At 40.8% G+C, this 21,391-nt stretch overlaps 1 protein-coding gene across 6 annotated transcripts in view; it reads right to left on the bottom strand.

Annotated features, from left to right (window-relative positions):
- Positions 1–231: 231 nt before the first annotated feature.
- 4921524L21Rik (RIKEN cDNA 4921524L21 gene) overlaps positions 232–21,391 on the bottom strand; it is a 35,342-nt gene continuing 14,182 nt past the window's right edge. The window contains exons 2-10 of one of the 6 annotated variants that reach the window (NM_027598.2): positions 19,792–19,895; positions 18,957–19,098; positions 15,678–15,736; positions 15,149–15,248; positions 12,671–12,879; positions 9,511–9,721; positions 9,037–9,149; positions 3,258–3,387; positions 232–603 (exon numbers count right to left, since the gene is read on the bottom strand). In NM_027598.2, coding sequence (NP_081874.1) covers positions 283–603; positions 3,258–3,387; positions 9,037–9,149; positions 9,511–9,721; positions 12,671–12,879; positions 15,149–15,248; positions 15,678–15,736; positions 18,957–19,098; positions 19,792–19,823 — 1,317 coding nt within the window. In that variant the 5' untranslated portion in view covers positions 19,824–19,895 and the 3' untranslated portion in view covers positions 232–282. Of the gene's footprint in view, positions 604–3,257; positions 3,388–9,036; positions 9,150–9,510; positions 9,722–12,670; positions 12,880–15,148; positions 15,249–15,566; positions 15,737–18,956; positions 19,099–19,791; positions 19,896–21,391 lie in introns of those variants that run through there. The other 5 variants (XM_006526244.2, NM_001362874.1, XM_006526245.3 and 2 more) reach the window with 5 other exon arrangements.

Genomic DNA, 21,391 nt, shown 5'->3' with positions numbered 1-21,391 from the left:
GCACTTGGGAGGCAGAGGCAGGAGGATTTCTGAGCTCGAGGCCAGCCTGGTCTACAAAGTGAGTTCCAGGACAGCCAGGGCTACACAGAGAAACCCTGTCCTGAAAAACCAAAAGAAAAAAAAACTTAAAATAATACAAACAAGTAAAGATCAAATCTATTAAATCAACTATGTAAGAAGGTAGCAAATGCCATATGTAAATGGAGGAAGAAAAACCGTCCTGGACTAGCATTTTAGAGGAAGCTCATTTATCAACATAGTGTCCAGAGTTACACTGTCCAGTTACTTTTGCAGCCTACGTGAGTCATGAGCTGGGTTCTCTGAGGCTCTGCTTTTGTAGAAAGGCCCGGGTTCTCTTTCTGTACCTCCTCTCTCTCCATTTACATATTCCGATCCAATGGCAGACACGCTGTCTATGTGCTCTAACTCTCCTCGGTAAAGGTGCTTCATGACTTCCAGTTCTCTTTTAACCAAGCATTCCTGGGTGCTCACTTCAGCGATGGCAGATTTAATACTTTTCATTTCAAGTTCCATCTGAGTTAGGAATGAGGCAGTTGGAGTCTTGTGAATGCACACTAAATTTTCTGCAGTTGTTGCTTCCCCCTGAGACAAATGAAAGTGGTGTGTTATTTAAAATCAAAACCCAATGAACCATGCTGTGTCGAATACTCATTTTGTATCAGTAACTCAGAAAACTACTTAAATGCATGGAAAAAGAATTCTGTAGTTTTGAATATTTGAAATCAGTAACAACTCTTTTTTTTTTTTCTTTTGGTTTTTTCGAGACAGGGTTTCTCTGTGTAGCCCTGGCTGTCCTGGAACTCACTTTGTAGACCAGGCTGGCCTGGAACTCAGAAATCCGCCTGCCTCTGCCTCCCGAGTGCTGAGCTTAAAGGCGTGCACCACCACGCCTGGCCAGCAACAACTCTTACAGTGTTTATATTCATTGGTACCAGAGAGATGGTTCGGTGGTTAAGAGCACTTTCGCTGTTCTAGAGGACCATTCGGTCCCCAGTACTTTGTCAGGCAGCTCATAACCCCTGTAAGTCTGATTCCAGAGGGTACAGCACCCTCTTCTGGCCTCAGAGGGTATCATCCCTCATATGCACATACCCACATTCACACACACATAAGTTTTAAAAATAAAACAAAATTTAAAAAATTCTAAACAATTTTAGTTTATCCTCGGTGCATGTACAGGTTTGTGTCTGTCAGTGGTGTGGTGTGGAAGCATGTCCTGGCATGTGCTAGGAAGCTCTCTCCCACTCAGCCACACTTAGCTCTGATTTACACTTGTGTTAGCATTCATGTAATGTGACAATACAGAAATTCATAAGAAGGTGTTTGAAAACTTTAACAGCGTAACTTAAGAGTGAGTTACAAGAAGGACAGTCTCTAGGCCTAGAAAAACCAGAGGTGATGAGGATTTCAAGGCCAGTGGGAAGTGATCATGAAGTCTGACAGAGCAGGGACTCAGCTAAGGGCAGCCCAGAGTGGAACCAATGTGAGAAGTAAGGAGAGATAAAGTAAAAAAAAAAAAAAAGCCAGCATATGCTTGCAGGAGCATACACTCTCAGCACTTCCCATCTGAAACCACAACACAAGTAACATCACCACAAAATTCTCAAATAAACATCTTCTGAGGTAACATCAAATCCAGGCTGCTGCTGAAAACATTCGGTGTACTGGACCAGCCTTCACTATCGCTGTGTGCTAAGACTTCAGAAACATGTAAACTGGTACTGTAGTTCCTATAAAGTTCTATAACCATAAAGCTATAAAAATCTTAGAGGCATTGCTTGGGGACAGTGTCCCGGGCATTCCAAGATGAGAAGCTTCATCTCAGAGAGATTTGCAAAAACAGATTCTTATATATAGTGTCACAGACTGCAATAAAACCCCAAGACTATCTCTTAAGAGAAATTAAGAAACAACAACTTATTGCTCATTCACTTGGATTAATCATAACCAAAATAGCATCAAAAATGTGTGTGACAGGTTAGGAAGAATGTTGTGTCTGGGTCATGGCAGCTTGACACCTGAGCTTTGAAGTCTCCACACAGAGAGAAACTGTTTCAAAGGACAGTAACCACATCCAGAGGCCCTCAGCCCCACTGGGACCTGAAAATGCTGGTAAGGCCTGGGGTTTCAAGTTTGCTCCAAGTCAGCATGAAGTCTGACAACTGAACAGTGGCAGGTACTCACATTTTTGAATGGGAGATGTAAGTCGTTGCAAACAAAGAGCAGAGTATGCTGGCTTTGGACAGGCCATCCTCTCATGGTCATTCCACAGAGAAGGGTGACAGAGTCTGATAAAGGGATTACATGTGACTTCCAACATTAAATTAGAAAACTGTCTCAGAATGCTGCTCTGGGACACAACCCTACCCTGTGAGGTCACTAAGCCACAGAGCTAGATCAGATATTCCAGTGGGAGGTGGGAGGAGGGTTCCAACTGCCACTTCAAATGACATCCCCAGGTGTTCCAGTACAGGAGTTCCAGCTGCCTCCCCAGCCAAAGTGGTAGCCCAGGATAGCAGCAACATCTACAGCAACTAAAGACCACCCAGCACCCTAGGCATCAAGCTGGCCCAACCTCAGCTGAAAGGCATAAGAGACAAGGTGTCTCCAAAGTTTCCCCAAATCACAGATTCAGAAAGGAAATAAATAAAGAAAATAAGTCTCTGAAGCCACTAAATTGAGTGATCTAAAAGGAAAAAGGGAAAGATTGACTTGCAAAAGACTCAGTAAGACAGCCACTTTCCCCACAATAGTTGGTGTTTGGGTGGCAGGGAGGGGTTGATGGTTGAACACCATCAGCAATGTTGATGAGAAGCCACAAAGCACTCTATGGCTACGCCTACGTGGAAGGTTATGCATAGCACCCTTCTATTGTAAAATCTTACAGAAAGGCCGATGTGTCCAGAAGTTTTCCTCAAATTGGGGAATATAGAAAAGAGAGGTAAGGATAGTTTAATTATGCATATACTAACAGCTACTAGCTTCTGTAATTTGCATGGTTACAATTCATGGCATGTTGACTACAAGCCAATGATTTCCTACTTGCAATCTGAGTACTGACGTGGTGTGTGCTGCTTACGGCTATACATAAGCCAGTTTTAAGATTAGAAAATTAATCCTGTATTTTCCTGATGTCATGTATATAATACTATAGTTCAATCTTCATGGGATTTTGGGCATTTTCAGACAGCTATTTTTCCCAAGATTAAGTGATTTTCATCCCAAAACTTTATCACCTCAAGTCTCAGCATGGCAACTGGAACACCCATTTCAGCTTGACTGACTTTTGAAACCTCACGACAACTATGTCTTCTGCCTTCATGTCCACGACCTTCCTGTGGGGGCATGTTAAAGATCTTCTTCATTCTGCAAGAAAGCAAAGGAAGAGAGTTTTGGGGCTTTTTGTGGTTGGTGAAAGGGTGTTTTGTTTTGTTTTGTTTGTTTTTCTTTTTAAGATTAATATACCCTATAATGTGTAAGAAATGCCTGTAAATCACATCCTGTCTCAAAGTAACTTTATTTGAAACCACTTGGATTACATTTATAATCGTAGATAACTGATGTCTCAGTTAGGGTTACTATTGATTCGATGAAGCACTGTGAACAAAAGCAACTCTGGGAGGAAAGGGTTGATTTTGCATGTGTATCCTGAATCACAGACCATCAGGGAAGCCAAGACAGGAACTCAAACAGGGCATCGAGGAATCTGGAGATGCAGAAACCATGAACAGGTTCTCTTACTGACTTGCTCCTCCTGGCTTGCTCAGCCTGCTTTCTTATAGAACTCAGGATTACCAGCCCAGGGATGGCCTACCCACAATGAACTAGGTCCTCCCCCATCAATCACTAATTTAGAATATACTATACAGGCTTATCTGCTACAACTGGATCTTATACAGGCATTTTTTTCAATTGAGGTTCCATCCTCTTAGCTTGTGTCAAGTTGATATAAGACTAGCCGGAACAATTGATATGCATGGCAGACAAATGGTTCATACTATGACTATATATGAAATTCTATAATGATTAGTATCAATTTCAGTATGTTAACAATACTTTAACTTGGTATTAAATATTAGCTATAATCCAGAAGTCAGTAGCCAAAGCAAACAAGATAATAGTTCTATATGTTTTCAAAATACCTGTAAAAATATACCTTGTTAACTATAGAATACATTCTATAAAAAGAATACAGTATACATGAGAGCACATCGGGGAGATTAGAAGATGCAGCTCACATCAGGGAGATTAGAAGCTGGGTTTATAAGCCACATTCTGAGCACAGAGCCAGCACAAAACACAGGCATCAAGAACATTCATAGTTGAAAATAGAAAACGTCTTTGAAATCTCTATAGAGAGAAAAAGTAAGACAAAAAATAAAAAGGTTTTGGAGGAAGGAAGTTCACAAAGAATAATAAACCACTATTTTTTTAAAAAATCCATGTCTTGACTTACACAATATTGGCCAAACACATGAAATAAAAAACATGCACAGGAAGTTAAATTGGAGAAAATTGATTACACTCAGCAAATAAAACTCAAGCACTCAGCAAATAAATATAACTGCAGCCATATGGGGGTCTGCAAAGACCATGCCAGACCCAGTCTGTTTGTCTGTCTGTCTCTCCCTCCCTCTCTTTTTCCTTTCCTCCTTCTTTCTTCCTGCAGATCAATACATAGCTCTTAGCTAATGCTCCAGCAACATGATAATAAGGGACGAGGCCTCTGAAACAATGATGAAGCCTCCAGGAAATGCTTCCCTTTATAAATAATGCCTTGGTCATGGTGACTCTCCACAGCAACAGAACAGCAACTAAGACAGAACAAACACAGAGATTTCAAAGAAATACAAATGGCTAAGAACTATATTTTACATAAGTATCCTTCACTATAGGGAAATACACATCAAAACTACTGTTACATTTCATCTTACTCAAGTCAGGATGGCTAACATTTTTTAAAAGGCAAAAAGGTGATAAATTCTGGCATGGATGTGAGGAAGAAACCACTCCTTCACTGCTGGTGAGGGGGAAAACTTGTACAGCCACTAAGTAAGTCAAGATGGATATTAGATTCAAAACATTAGAAATAGAACTACCATATGACCCAGCAATACACAGTCTCCAAAGACCCTACATCCTAGAACAGAGACACATGCACACCCATGTGCATTTCTGTTCCATACACAATAGCTGAGACATGGAAAAGGCCTAAATACCCATCAGGTGGTCACTTGGATAATAAAAATGTGCTACCTATACGCAATGGAATTTTATTCAGCTATAAAGAAAAATAAGCATTTAGGAAAATGGATGGAATTGGAAATAATAATTCTGAATTAAGTGGCCAGGACCCAGAAAGACCATCGTCACATGTTCTCCTTCATGCCTGGATGCTAGCTTTGTCTGTAGACATGTGTGTTTAAATTGGAGTACCCACAAAAGGAAGGAAATAGTCGAGGGCTGTAAGCGTAGGGGTCTCAGGGAAGGATGTGAAACACAGGCAATGTGGAGCAGAGAAGCAATGATGGAATAGGAAGGGTTAAATGACGTGGGGGATGGGAGGGATGACAAACTGTAGACTCTTGGAAATGACAAAAGAAAAGCTACATAGACACTTCGTAAAATATATGCAAATACTATATAAAGGCACTTACACGGAGTTACGCTAAGGAGAAAACTCCTTCTTCCAGATACCCCAGGCTTACCAATGCCAGGTAAGAGTAAGCCCTTTCTTAAGTGTTGATCAGTGGACTGCGTAGTCTCCCCACAAGCACTTCATGCTGTTGCCACTGTCTTCAGTCCCCTCTAGAACTTGATAATAAGACTTGCTGCTGAAGATACCATTTACTTGTTTCATAGAACGTGGAGAAATCAAGCTGGTCCCAATTTACCTGCATACTTCTCACCCATCAGCTATCTTTCATGGTGCTGGAAGTATGCTTGCTACTAGAAGCAATCAACAGTCCTGCAGGGCTGTGACTCCTGAGAGCTACAATAACAACTGGTTTGCATAAATGCCCACCACAGCACCATGAATGTTGTGAAGGAAACAGGCCCTTTCTGATTGGATTTAAATCCTACACCACAAAAACAAACTCATGCCTGGTACTGTTAACTGGGCCCAAATCTGTGGCTGGCTGGGTCACAGGCTCTAGGAGAAAACTAATATTAATATGCTAAATGGACACAGTTCTATAGTTCCCTTCACAATATCTTCATACCCATAGATTAGGACATCTCTCAGCCCTCATCAGAGGAGCTTCTTTTTGCAGTAGATGGTGATTCACACAGTAACCTACACTGGCCAAGATGCAGAGAATAAAGACTGGAAGTGCTTAGGTCCAACTGGGACCTATATCACCATATTCTTCCCTTCCCAAGGCTTGGGGACCATTGTCAAAGAGTGTGACGGAAGATGGCAAGAGCAGTAAGTAGTGGATATCTACGAGAAGCAAAACTATTTTCTGGACACAATAGGACTGCTATACACATGAACTCAAAGTAGTCCGACTACATGCGTAAGACCTGCAGAAGATCAAACCAGTACAAATCACAGAAAGAATGGGAGAGGTAGCTGCCTAATTAGTGGTTCAATTACTGTGCAGAAACACCATGACCAAGAGCAAGTTGGGGAGGAAAGAGTTTATTTGGCTTACACTTTTTATTTACCTAAGTTGTCCATTAATGAAGGGAGTCAGGACAGGAACTCAAATAAGGCAGGAACCTGAAGGCAGGAGCTGATGTAAAAGGCCATAGAAAGGTGCTGCTTACTGACTTTGCTCAGCCTGCTTTTTTTAATAGAGGCCCGGACCACCATCCCAGGGTAGTCCTCCCCATCAATCATGAAGAAAATGTCTTACAAGCTTGCCTACAGACTGATCTTATGGAGTTTTTTTGGTTTTGTTTTTGTTTTGGTTTTGGTTTTTTTGGGTTTTTTGTTTGTTTGCTTGTTTGTTTTGTTTTTTTCGAGACAGGGTTTCTCTGTGTAGCCCTGGCTGTCCTGGAACTCACTTTGTAGATCAGGCTGGCCTCGAACTCAGAAATCTGCCTGCCTCTGCATCCTGAGTGCTGGGATTAAAGGTGTGTGCCATCACACTTAGCTGGAAGAACTTTCTTAATCGAGGTTCCCTCCTCTCAGATGACTTTAGCTTGTGTCAAGTTGGCACAAAACTATGCAGCACATGGGCTCAGAACCTTCTACCCTGAGATGAGGAGCTATTGGCAACTAATAGCTGCTGGGAGAGGGAGAATCAGTTTTCTTTAGGGATGTGGTCCTTGGAGGGCTAGCCATATTCTAGTAGATAGTCCTATATCCATTCTCATACAGGCAGGAATAAGAGACTTGGTGTGTCTTTTTTTTTTTTTTTTTTTTTTTTTGAAGCTGTAGTTATCCAAACAACCTAGTTATCAAAATCTGTACTTGATAACTAGGCAGTTATACCTGTTCCTGACCCTACTTGTGAAAATGCCATAAAGAAAATTGCACCACCATCTTAAACATTTGCTTGTGATATGTAAAATTGCTATACATATAAGATATGGATGTACACAAAAGCTATATGATTATATAACTAATTCAAATGTTTACCTGTGCAATTTTATATATGTAAGACCTGAGACACTTCTTAATCAGCTTGAATCATTTCCCATATAACAGAATAAAGTATTAACAGAAGTAATTATGAAGAAAAACAAAAAGCAACCATTGTAATAGAATAAACAATTCTCTAAAGTTTAAAAGACCCCTATTATATAATATTGTTAACAGTGCCTTATGCATCCCAAACCATGAGTTGAAAATTTATTAAGAATTCCTAAAGGACATTACAAATTTTCTTAGTCAGAAATTTTCTAATTTATAAATTAGTCAATATTTGTTGTATATTCATAGCTTAAGTTTTATAGTATTAAACACATACAGGTAAATGAGAAAATATAAAATAGAGTTCAAGGTAACTTAATACTGTAAATGTAATCCTGCATACCAATGAGAGTGCTCTTTTTTTTTTTTTTTCCATTTTTTATTAGGTATTTAACTCATTTACATTTCCAATGCTATACCAAAAGTCCCCCATATCCACCCACCCCCACTCCCCTGCCCACCCACTCCCCCTTTTTGGCCCTGGTATTCCCCTGTACTGGGGCATATAAAGTTTGCAAGTCCAATGGGCCTCTCTTTCCAGTGATGGCCGACTAGGCCATCTTTTGATATATATGCAGCTAGAGTCAAGAGCTCCGGGGTACTGGTTAGCTCATAATGTTGTTCCACCTATAGGGTTGTGGTGTGTCTTTTAAAAAACAAAAAGCACATAAAGTATGGAGGAAAACGGTGTAGGAGGCACAAAGGAGAAACTGGAGGAGAAGGTGGGGAGGTGGGTTTTATCAAAACACATCATGTGTACATATGAAATTCTGAAACAGTGAAAAATTAATAAAATAATAAAAATCACTTTTGTGTGATATAATTGTACATGTTTCTCTTTTTGTACTAGCTATCAACAATGAAAATTAACGTGGAAAAAAGCTTGGCCCACTTTTATTTTAAATCAAGTTATTATTAGGATAAGATAAAAGAAATGGGAATAAAAATTCAAGGCAGAAGAAGAGGGGAGCAGTTGGCATTATTCTTACTGTATTTTTTAAATTTTTTTAAAGATTTATTTATTATTATATCTAAGTACACTGTAGCTGTCTTCAGATGCACCAGAAGAGGGCGTCAGATCTCATTATGGATGGTTGTGAGCCACCATGTGGTTGCTGGGATTTCAACTCAGGACCTTTGGAAGAGCAGTCAGTGCTCTTAACCACTGAGCCATCTCTCCAGCCCCCATTCTTACTGTTTTTAAAGTGATTAAAGAGCAAATGTAATATTTTGACAACCAAAATTGTTCAAGATGCACTTTGAGTGTCTAAAGTCCATATTACAATATTGCACTTTCAGTGTGAATTTGTATTTAGGGTTTCATGCAATTATAGCTAAGCCAAATAATGGTTGAATGAATAAAGTCTTACTCGGCTAGCTCTTTTTGTAGCTCTTTAGTCCTCCTGGTTTCTTGATGCAAAGCACAATGAAGAAAACGTATGGAGCTGATCAGTTCAAGCCATCCTTTTTCCTTATCTTCAGACTGTGGAAAGAAAGTAGTAGAAGGTTACGTTTTTAAGTAAAAAGACTTTGCACAACTTTCTTAAAATAATGCAGGACTCCTCTACCCACCTCATGGCATGTTTTGCAACACTTGATGTAGGTGCAAAGTTTGACAAAGCTAATCTCTGTCCACCTATTTATAAGTATTAACACAAATGATGAGCAGTACTTATTGAAAATGTGAGCTCAAGGGTAATATTCTTAATTATAAATTTTCTTTTTTCCTTATATGCATTACTGTGACTTTCTCCTATCAAAGTGTAAATCAACTAAATAACTCAGGAGTTCACTCAAATTAAGCACCAAGTGATGTCAGGAAGTTAAAACTCAAAGGAACTCACCCAGCTCCTAGGATTTTCCATGAATTCACATCTGGCTTCTGGGCATTGGGAGGGCTGGGGCACATTTCCTTGTGGCTCCATGGTGCTTCTTGTTAGATATGGCACTTGAGGGCACTCAGGGTGGGGCCCTACAAGAGCCACCATTGAAGAGGTCTTCCACCGCATCTCCTCCCCATGATTTGAACATGACTGCTCTGGACACTTGCAAGTCCTGCACAGATGGAAAAAATGTTAACGTGGAGTATGTCTCATGTTCCCTCAAATGCTTTCAGGGTTCCTACATGACTTGCATCTCAGAGAATGGTGGCATCTGAGTAAACAAACTAGTGATTGAACTCTGAAGCTGGTCTGCACGCAGTTATAGGCTTAGAATCAGTCTCAAGACACACACTGAGGTATGGAAGCATATTTCCATAATCCTCACACTTCGGAAGCTGAGGCAGGAAGGTTGTGAGTTTAAGGTCAGACTGTGAGTTCCAGCCTAACCTCATCTACAGAGTGGACCTTGTCTCAAAAGACAACAACAGAAACTTTGAGCCAACTAGTGAATCAAGCAATATAGGACAGATTAATGATATGTGGCTTAAGAGGTAAAGCTATGGCCTATGGAAGGAATCTACTTTGGTTTTTTTAATGTGCCTGTAAAGATCTAAATTTTAAAGGGTAACTGTAAGATAAAGGCATACTTGATAATTATAATAATTCCATTTCATATGAACATATCAAATATCATGCCATACTACTAAATACATGCAATCAGTAAAAGTTAAAAATACCTGAGTCAGAAGTGGTAATGCATGCCTTTAATCACAACACTTAGGAGGCAGAGTCAGGAGGATCTCTGTGAGTCCTAGGCCAGGCTGGTCTTTCTTCATCAAATCCTTTAAAGCAGAAAGCCCACTCTAAATGTAGGTGGAACCTTCCGGTGCAGCCCAGACTTTAAGACATGGAAGACAGAAAAACTTCTCTTTTTGTCCGTTTCCCCTCACTCTTGCTGGCAAATTCATCTAACTAGTTGCAGCAACTCTTCTTCACCAACATTAGAACCAATTTCTTTAGGCTTCCACAATAGACTAAAGACCAACAGCTCTCCAGGAATCCTCAAATGCCAGACTCAGAATGTTAAGACATCCAGTCTCATGGACTGAGCAGATAGCAGATTCTCAACTTTATGTGGCTGCCATTATTGAACTACGCAGACTGCAGTTTGTAAAACAATATAATAAATGCCCCCACTCTGTTTGTGTGTGAATGTGAACATGCATGCACATACACATGCATATATACACTTTAGACAACGCTGACTAATACACTTGTATTTAGCAAAACACTTTAGTGATTAAAAGAAATAAAATCTTGAAAACTTCCAGGTAAGCTAGAAGACAAGAAGCTACACTAGAACAATTGTCTGATAATGATTTTGGAAAACACCATGAATAGGAGTTTCCTATCACCCCATAAGTTACTTCTCCAGCTTGACAACTGACTTGATCAGTACCCCAACAACCCCTTCTACCTCCAGGCCCTGAACTTTCCCTCCCACTGGACTGCACTTGCTACTACAAATGTGACCAATGAGTCCAGACTCCTACCAGGAAACCTAAACAGGTGTGTGAGTAGGTATCCCACAGGAGGACTCCCAGCAGCTGCTGTCAGAGCCACCATCAGCACCCCAGAGGGACAAGTATAAGCTTCATACAGTGCTTTGAATACCACATAGCCCTGCAGGCCTGTGGGCGTGCAACATTGCTGGTTGAGTGGAGTCTGCCTCTGCTATCCACACTCCACAGGGCAATCAAGGAAACTCCACATACAAGAACTGGGATCCCACAAGAAAACAGAACTAGAAGTTAGTATAGGATAAAGCTGAGCAAGTCAGTAAGTAACATCCCTCCATGGCCTCTGCATCAGCTCCTGCTTCCTGACCTGCTTGAGTTCTAGTCCTGACATCCTTTGGTGATCAACAGTAATGTGGAAGTGTAAGCTGAATAAACCCTTTCCTTCCCAACTTGCTCCTTGGTCATGATGTTTGTGCAGGAATAGAAACCCTGACTAAGACAGACACCCACAAGCATTTACTTCTGCCATCTGTACATTCATTGCTTCGACGTGAAAGAAACTGAGCCTTTGTTCCTGAGGAGTTCTGAGTCAGGGAGGTCAAGATGGAGAGAGAACAAGAAACTGAAGCAAGCAGCCTGGGAACAGAACATCCTTTCCAAGGCAGCAAGGTGGAGCTGACCTTTCTGTCTGCCACACACTCTCACCCCAACTGAATAAAGAATTTCTGTAACCAGCTGAGATTTCTGCTTCCCTTCAGCTAGGGTTGGTCTTTTCTGTATCCCAAAAACGCAGGGAGAGAAACGCTGAAGGGCAGTGACTCTGCTGCACCCTCTAGTGGTGACACTGAAGACTACAGGAAAATTCAATGCGGAATGTGCCCTGGGTGCACTTGACAGCCTGGGTTTAGATTATAATCTTCCAAAAATAGATAAATTTTTATGAAAACACAAATAATCAAGTTATAATAACAACCATGTTAGCTAAAGCCTTTCATAAACACCTAACAAATCAGTAGATTAACTAGGTGAGAATACTGCGGTGGAAATAGACATAAAGTGAAGAATGGAGGAGTAAGAAGTGTCCCGAATTAACATTTCAAAGGAAGTGCTTTAGCGTAACTTGCCGGGGTGAAGTGCTTTAGCGTAACTTCACAGAATTACAATGTCCACTTAGTTCTCATAATCTGTTTTGTGTTGTTGTTCATGGTGATGGTGGTGGGGTTTTGTTGTTGGTGGTGGTGGTTTTGTTTGTTTGTTTGGTTTGGTTTGGTTTTTTCGAGACAGGGTTTCTCTGTGTAGCCCTGGCTGTCCTGGAACTCACTCTGTAGACCAGGCTGGCCTTGAATTTAGAAATCCGCCTGCCTCTGCCTCCCAAGTGCTGGGATTAAAGGCGTGCGCCACCACAGATGCAGGAATGCAGCTCACTGAGAAGTATGCTTTAGTGACTGGCATTATCCGGCTTAGTTTGGTCTCAGCACACCTCTCTCTCTCTCTCTCTCTCTCTCTCTCTCTCTTGCTCTCTCTCTCTCTCTCTCTCTCTCTCTCTCTCTCTCGCCCTCTCTCGCTCTCTCTCGCTCTCGCTCTAGCTCTCTCACTCTCACCTGTTTTGAAGACGTGAGAGTAAGGCATTATTACTTCTTAATTCTTTTAGATAGAGTTCCTTATATTTTTGTACTTCCATTTTACAAGAATCATTTTGCATTCTTGCTTTAGCAAGCTCAGATGTGAGCTCCATCAGCTCCATCTGACTCCACGATGCAGCAACGTCTTCCCTTGTCGCCCCCGGTTCTCCTTCCGGTGCTGCCTCCACCTAAGACAAATAACAAAGGTGGACTTTTACAAATCAGAATGTAAGTAACTTCTGTGAATCTTAAATTTTCAGTTTCCACTCATAACTCAGCAACTGTAAGTATGCCAGGAATGGAATATACTTTTTGAGGAAAACTCTGGGGAAATAAAGTGACTTAGGATAGGGAAGTAAGGGGGCCCAGGAGGGGCACTGGGGTTTGAAGAATTAGCAACAATGGATAAAGACATATGTACACAAAAATGTCCCACTGTTTCTCTGCATGCTAGTAAAAAATAATTCAATAAAGAAAAACAGTACTGAGGTTCATTTTTTTCAATATCAACTTACTAAATATGACTAATAAGTATTTGTGAGTCATTCTTTGCATGTGTGTGCATGTACCTGTACATGTGTGAGTGATCACATCTGTCTCGTGTGTGTGTGTTTGTGTGTGTGTGTGTGTGTGTGTGTGTGTGTGTGAGAGAGAGAGAGAGAGAGAGAGAGAGAGAGAGAGAGAGAGTGTGGTGGGTGTGAAGTGCTGTGTTTTGAAAGCCAACCTTGGCACAATCTAGGCAAACAGAGTCACATCCTCAGCCATGAATGGCCTTGTGTAATTTCATAATTCCCAAAATAATAAAATCAATTCACAAATTTTAATCACAAACACTGTAACCCAAAAGGAGCTATGTAAAAAATTTCTGGAGAGGGAACATCACTATCTTTAGTCTTGAGCCCACACAGATGGCCCTGGTTAATTTCACTGGGTCACAAAACAAATGAATAGACAACAATGTGAGGAGATTTGTGAGGAGGGAGAGGAGTGAAAAGGGATGGGAGTGGCAAGCACACAGTCTATCCAGGTGAGAAATTATAAAGATCATTTTAAAAATTAAAGATAAGCTAAATATGGTATATCTTGGGAATAGAAAAGATGAAAGTCATAGGGGCTTCAAAGGACGTCACTGGATACCGGCTGATGCTTCAAGAGATTGGCAGTTAGGGCTTGGAAGCCTATGAAGTCTGATGAACAGAGGATTTTGCAGCACAATGCTAAGAGCAAATCAATGTTCAAGCTGAGCTGAAGAAAGATGCTTAAACGAAAAGAGCCTGGGCTCACTGAGTAAAGAGAGCAACTGCTTTCGTTGGCCCAATTTGGGGTGCACAATGCAACAAGAGTCAGCTTCCGGGAAGGAGAGCATGGATGCTCTGTTGGTGTACAGATGCACAGCTTTCATTCTACAACAATAGCATTTCCATCCTAGTGGAATATCCACCTTTCAGGGGCATGGGCAGTCACATGGTTGGGAAGCTCAGACACTGATGACAGTCAGTGGTAGGAGTCCTAGTGTACTCTGCAAGGTCCAAGACAATCAAGAAGCCATGGTTTTTTGTTTTTGTTTTTGTTTTGTTTTGTTGTTGTTGTTGTTTACAAACATAACTTTTCTTTTTAAAACCCAAAGGAGTGAGTAACACACAGCAATTCTCTGGCACACACACACAAACCTTCTGTTGTAAGTTATTTTTCCCCCAAAGCTGTCACAGTTAGCTTTACTTGCCACCTTGACACATCTGGGAAGAGGAATTTCACGGTCAGATTGGCTTGGGGGCATGTATGGGGGCATTTTCTTGACTGACTGCTGACATCGGTGGGCCCATCCAACTGAGGGCATGTGGACCTGGGCTGCATAGAAAGCATAGCTGAGCAAGCTGTGGGGAGCAAGGCATATGCTTCAGTTCCTGCCTTCAGTTCCTGCCTTCAGTTCCTGTCCTGACCTCTCTCAGTGACTGACTATGACTGGGGAGATCTAAAGTGAAATAATATTCTTCTCTCCAAGTTGGCAGCAACAGAAAGCAAAACGAAAGCTAACCATAAGAGACTGGCAACAAGATAAAGCCAGAAGTCTTCAACTAACCACCACTGAATGTAAGAGTTATTTAAAACTTTTATCAGAGACCCAGACATATTCACTACGTCCAAAGCAACACTGTTGACAGCAACCAAACTGTGAGAAGCATTGTATGTGCCCATCAATGGATGGCTATGTAAAATAGGACCATCAATGTTTCTCATTAAAAATTCTACCAAAATCATTTCTTTTATTAATTCAGTCAATTTCTGTAAAGCCAGAGGACTTTCATCTCTACTAATAAATAGTAGCAACATGATTAAAAAATATTTTTATCAATAAGCCTTTTCATTCTGGATAACAGAGTTCTATGGAATAGTACTAGAGAAAGAACAACATCTCTTCCGTAGTAATGGCACTAATGAGAAACCTATTAAACTTACCACACTGATTCCTGTGTTTAACAGTTTTTCACCAAGTGCTTTCATTTCTCTTGCTTGTTTTTCAATAGTGACGACTAAGTTGGAATTTTCAAGTTCAATCCTAAATATTTTAAAGGAATTATTCTCATGGGTGAATTTTTAAATGCCACATGATTTCTAAATAATTATCTTTAAAGTAATTTAACAAATTCTTTGAAAAACAAGCTATTTGGTTGCTCTATCACTTTTCTAGCTGTGTTATGTAGTTAGTTGTGAGGTTTAGAGACTGCATAAATAACTACTTTCTCCTTTTATTTTTGTGGTGCACGGGGATGAAACCAGGGCCTTACATTGTGCAAACATGCATTCTACCACTGACTTATTCCCTGCCCCATGCAACTGTTTAATCATGTAACATGACTGAAAACAGAAATATTACCCTGGCCTTACACATGTGCATCTCTGCTCACATAGGTGTAGTGCTCACACTACTCTGCCTGTCTGCTTCATAAACGTGCCAGCATTCTTTGCAAGTTGCATGTAGTTATACCTCTGAATCCTACAGCGCATCTTCTTGGCAGCTTTTAGCATCGCTAGTGATCCTCGTAACTAGAACAAAGAACAGGGTAAAGTTACAACTAGTCAGTAATACTCTGCCCACTTAGAGTAGTCCACACCTTCCAAGGTCTCAGCAGTCCTGTGATCGCAGGCTGTGATCGCGTATGCAGCACAGATGGCACCTACTGGAAGAAGTATGTGGACGTAACCTGGCCTCAGAGTCAGGCGAAAGCTATGGATGGACTCCATTGTGGAATCAGGTTCCTCAGTTAGTCTGTCCCAGCAACTGTCACATGAACCTGCTTTGCCACATCCAAGGAGCAGGTTAAGGTGATATGGACAAGTATATAGAAAAACTACTGCAGGGGCCTTCCCACCAGATCTATAATCTCCAGTTCTGGCTACATAAGAAAAGAAGGCAGGTATATGTTTTTCCATTTTAAGGCAAATAGGAGCACTCAATTAAACAATGTCTCCTATTTATTAAGTGCATTTGATTTTACATTTAACGTCTCAGAATATTAAATAATTCTCAGAATATGAAAATAAAAACTTCAGAACATCTTTGTCCTCAGGAAAAAGTATTGGTATGATATAGATTTTATCCTATAACTTAAGCATTTTTAAAGATTTATTTATTGTTATATGTAAGTACACTGTAGCTGTCTTCACACACACCAGAAGAGGGCATCAGATCTCATTATGGATGGTTGATTGTAGTCTCCCCTCCCCCAGCCTGAAACCTGCTTGCTCAGGGGTGGAGCTTCCTGCTCATTTGTTCTGCCACGCCCACTGCTGGACCGTGCCGTTTTGCTGTTTGGAGCCACACACGTGCTCATCCTGCTACTGGATTCCGAGATTATTTGGCGGGAATTGGGTCCCCTCCCCCTTCCTTCATAACTGAGTGTCGCAACAGTAAAAATGGAGCTTTGATCAGAGTGACTTTGACTTGGCTTCGTTTTTTCTTCCGCCCGTCTAGTTCCTCTCTTGCAGCCCGTGTTGCCATCTCAGTTGAACCATTCCTTGCGAGCTGCTGGTCGGCCGCAACAGTTGATAGCCACCACGTGGTTGCTGGGATTTGAACTCAGGACCTTTGGAAGAGCAGTCAGTGCTCTTAGCCACTGAGCCATCTCTCCAGCCCACAAAAACGTTTTAAGTCTATTTAAGAAAAAGTGTCATATATCGTTTGATATTCCTTGCAATTACACTTAGATAATTATGCAAAGTTGAAGGATAAGCTGTTCTGAACAAACAGGTAAGTTCTAGATGGACTTTGAAAAAATTAGTCCAGTTAGAGAAGGCTTCAAGGATGAGAAATGGTGAGACACTCCTAAAAAATGAAGCCAGATGAGAAAATATGAAGCCAAAAAGAACAGTATGAGGAAAGGCAGAAAGATAGCACCATGAACTCAGTTGGCTAGGAGGGCAACACCCAGTCAGAAGGAAACAAGAAGAGAACACAGAGCAGGTGGAACAACACTCACAGCACAGTTATCAGCCAAGGTACAGGTGTGTCGTGCAGCCTCACAATGGTTTATGTGTCTATGTATCTGTGTATGCCTGTGTCTGTGTGTTTGTGTGTATGTTTGTGTCTGTGTGTATGTATCTGTCTGTCTGTGTATCTCTGTGTATGTGAGTCAGTGTATGTCTGTGCGTCTGTGTGAGTATCTGTGTGTTTGTGTGTGTGTTTGTGTATGTGTCTGTCTGTCTGTGTGTCTGTATGTCTCTATGTGTGTCTGGGTGTCTGTCTGTGTGTGTCTGTGTGTTTGTGTATGTGTCTGTCTGTCTGTGCCTGTATGTCTCTGTGTGTATCTGTGTCTGCCTGTGTGTCTGTGTCTGTATGTCTGTGTGTGTGTGTCTGTGTCTGTGTGTGTGTGTCTGTAGGTCTTTGTGTGTGTCTCTGTGTGTCTGTATGTCTCTGTGTATCTGTGTGTGTGTCTGTATGTCTCTGTGTGTGTCTGTGTGTATCTGTGTGTCTATGTCTGCCTGTATGTCTGTGTGTTGTGCCTGTGTGTCTGTCTGTGTGTGTCTGTATGTCTCTGTGTGTGTCTGTATGTCTCTGTGTGTGTCTGTATGTCTGTGTGTGTTTATCTGTGTGTGTCTGTCTGTGTGTCTATGTGTTTGTGTGTTTGTGTGTGTGTCTGTGTGTTTGTGTATATGTTTGTCTGTCTGTCTGCCTGTGTCTGTATGTCTGTGTGTGTCTCTGTGTCTGTGTGTCTGTGTGTGTGTGCCTGTGCCTGTGTCTGTGTCTGTGCCTGTGTCTGTGTGTCTGTGTGTCTGTGTGTGTGTGCCTGTGTCTGTGTGTTAAGACAGGATACGATTAGGTACCGATTAGGTACCCAGGTTCTTTTATTTTTTTAACTTGAGCCTATCTTTCTTCTTCTGACTCCGTGCTGGGATTACAAATATGAGCCACCATGCCTGACCACATGAGAGATGCTGCACAACAACATAAAAAAATGAAGAATCCCCAAAGTTTTATGCTAACTAAATGGAGCAAGTTAAAGGGATAAATATTGTATAACTATTTGCATGTAAATTAAACTCACAGGGTGTAGATTGGTGACTTTCAAAGAACAAAGCAAGTTGAGCAACTATTAAGGTGTCTGTGGGGTCTAAATATGTAATCAAGAGCACAACCTACAAGAACAAAACCTTGTTGAAAGTACATAGCCTATTAGAGTGCTCTCTCATATATATTATTCAGATTCTAATTGCTTGAATGACAGCATGATTTTCCAAAAACAAAAGATGTTCTTTAATGCAGGCAGAGATAGTACATCTCATTACAAAACATTTAACTAACATCACGGTGATTTCAGAGCTAAGTAAGCCTACACTGCATAACAGTGCTGAAACTAACCTTTATCCTAGAGGTTGCCCTCGGTTCACCTTTCATGCCAGAAAATATGTGCTGAACAGCCACGATACACCAAGATTTACAACAAATGGAAGTCAAAAACTTATTCATTAATGTCATCATTTACTTTTAGCATGAGATGACATTTTGTTTTAAGTCTAAATAAAAGTCATACATCACACAATGCTCTGGCCCACCATGAACCACAGGCCTGCTGGACATAGTGATGTGGGGTTTGTATGAGCACAGGACTGTGATGTTCCAAAATAGTAAAATTGCCAAACACAACATTCTCAGGTTGAATCCCTGTCTCTATGCAAAACACAACTGTATGTCAAATCAAGGGAGTGCTATATGTTATATTGATCAAATAAAGTCAGAAATATTAGATTTTATAAAAGGTTAATTCACCTCATTCCAAGTTTTTGCCTCAGTTTCTATCCATGGACAGATTCCAGTGAGGGTCACATCAAGCTTCTGAGGGGATCGCTGTCTTTCAAATCTCAGGCTTTCCATGTTTCCAAAAGGCAACTGCTCCTCTTGTGAGGCAAATCTGCAATTAAAGATGCTTTCATTGAAATTATTCATATGGTTATTATTATTCATATGTTAATTACTATCCAGTAAAATGTTGTTCTTCATTTCTCACTTTGAACTTTTACAAAGTACTTACACTCAAATGGTCACAATGTAAGCATTTTGACAATAACAAAGTATCTCTTCTCTCTTATTTTACTTAACATTATGGTTTTCCCAGGAAATTGGCAACTTTAAAGTTCTTTTCTAAATGTTTCCTCAATTGGACCAGATAATTTAGAATTAAATAATTTTGAAAAAGTTAGTCATTGTGTCGCATTGTGTCGCATGCCTTTAATCCCACTCAGGAGACAGAGGCAAGCAGATCTCTGTTAGTTCAAGGCCACTCTGGTCTACATAGTGAGTTCTAGGATAGCCAGGAATATGTAAAGAAATCTTGCCTTAAAAAAAGTTACTGTTTATAAGATTACAGAGTAGTGCATAAAACTATAAACTAACTTATAAATTCTAGAAATGAAATTCTATTCTCATAAAAGGTGATCCTGTTGACTACCTTGAGATATCTTTCAAGTGTCATGTATTTATATATTACTAACTGTAAGAGTAGGCTACCAAGTCTATTGTCTGTCACCACACAATTTTTTTTTATCATTTAAAGCTCCATTTTTATTTATCTTATTTTTCTCCATTTATTTATTTATTTACTCACTTTACATCACTTTGAGATAGAGTTCCATTCATTGTTTTAGACAGGATTTCAATCTTTAGCTCTTACGGACTTGTGATGATGATTCTGTCTCTGTTTCTCAAATGCTGAAAATACAATGTCATCATTCATACCTGGATGCTATCACATTTTCAACTCCTTTTTTTTAATATAACATTTTCAAGTTATCTTGTGGATTATTATATATTTTATAAATATTTTTATAAACTTTAAGACCCAGCTATAACACTCCTGGACATATACTATACCCAAAAGATGTTCCACAATCACACAAGGATCTTGCTGTATTATGTTCATAGCAGCTTTATTTGTAATAGCCAGAAACTAGAAACCACTTCAACTAAAGAATGAATAAAGAAAATGTGGTTCATTTACACAATGGTATACTACTCAGCTATTTAAAACAAGGACATCATAAAATCTGCAGACAAATAGATGGACCTAGACAATATTTTCCTGAGTGAGGGACACACATAGTATGTATTCACTTATAAGTGGATATTAGCCATAAAGTACAGCAAACCGAGGCTACATTCTACAGACTCACAGAAGCTAAATAACAAGGAAGGCCAAAGAAAGGATGTTTAAATCTCACTCAGAAGGGGAAATAAAATAGTCATCAGAGGTGGATGGAGCAGGGAACTGGGTGGGAGAGGGGATGGGAAGAGGACATGAGGGATCAGATACGGGGAGAGCTGGGGAGAGAGGTGTGGGAGAGTGAATTGAAATTGGCAGCTGGCAGTGGAGGAGCATCCCTAGGATGTGCCAAAAACATGGGATTAGGGAAGCTCCAGGAGGTTTTTGAGAGTGACTGTAGCCCAGCCTCCTAGCAGTGGTGGATGTGGATCCTGAAGTGATCTTCTCCTGTAGCCAGGCAGGACTCCCAGAGAAGGAATAAGTATACAACCCACCCACAAAACTTTTTTTAAAGCTATTTTCTTTATTTACATTTCAAATGTTATCCCCTTTCCTAGTTTCCCCTCTGAAAATCCCCTATCTCTTCCCTCCTCCACCTGCTCCCCAACCCACCCACTCCAATTCCTGGTCCTGGCATTCCCCTACACTGGGGCATAGAACCTTCACAGGACCAAGGGTCTCTCCTCCCATTGATGACCAACTAGGCCATCCTCTGCTACATATATAGCTAGAGCCACAAGTTCCACCATCTTTTCTTTTGGTGGTCCACAAAACCTTTAACCCAAAATTTGTCCTTTCTACAAGAAGTTCAGGGACAACGATGAAACAGAGACTGGGGAAACGGCCAACCAATTACCAACCCAACTTGAGATCCAAGGCAAGAACATATCCCTGGAACCATTATACTCTGTTATGCTTGCAAACAAGAGGCTAGCATAACTGTTGTCAGAGAGGCTCCACCCAGCAGATGATGGAAACAGATGCAGAAACCCACAGTCAAGAATTAAACAGAGCTCAAGGAGTCTTGTGGAAGAGTTGGGTGAAGGATTGAGGGTCTTGGAGGGGATAGGAACTCCACAGGAAGATGAACAGAGTTAACTAACCTGGACCCTTGGGGGCTCCCAAAGACTGAACCACCAACCAAAGAGCATACATGGGCTAGACC

The sequence above is a fragment of the Mus musculus genome, chromosome 18 (assembly GCF_000001635.26).
Source record: "Mus musculus strain C57BL/6J chromosome 18, GRCm38.p6 C57BL/6J".
Taxonomy (NCBI): Eukaryota; Metazoa; Chordata; class Mammalia; order Rodentia; family Muridae; genus Mus; species Mus musculus.
Note: the sequence above shows the minus strand (reverse complement) of the source record. Positions and strands in the feature narration are given on the sequence as shown.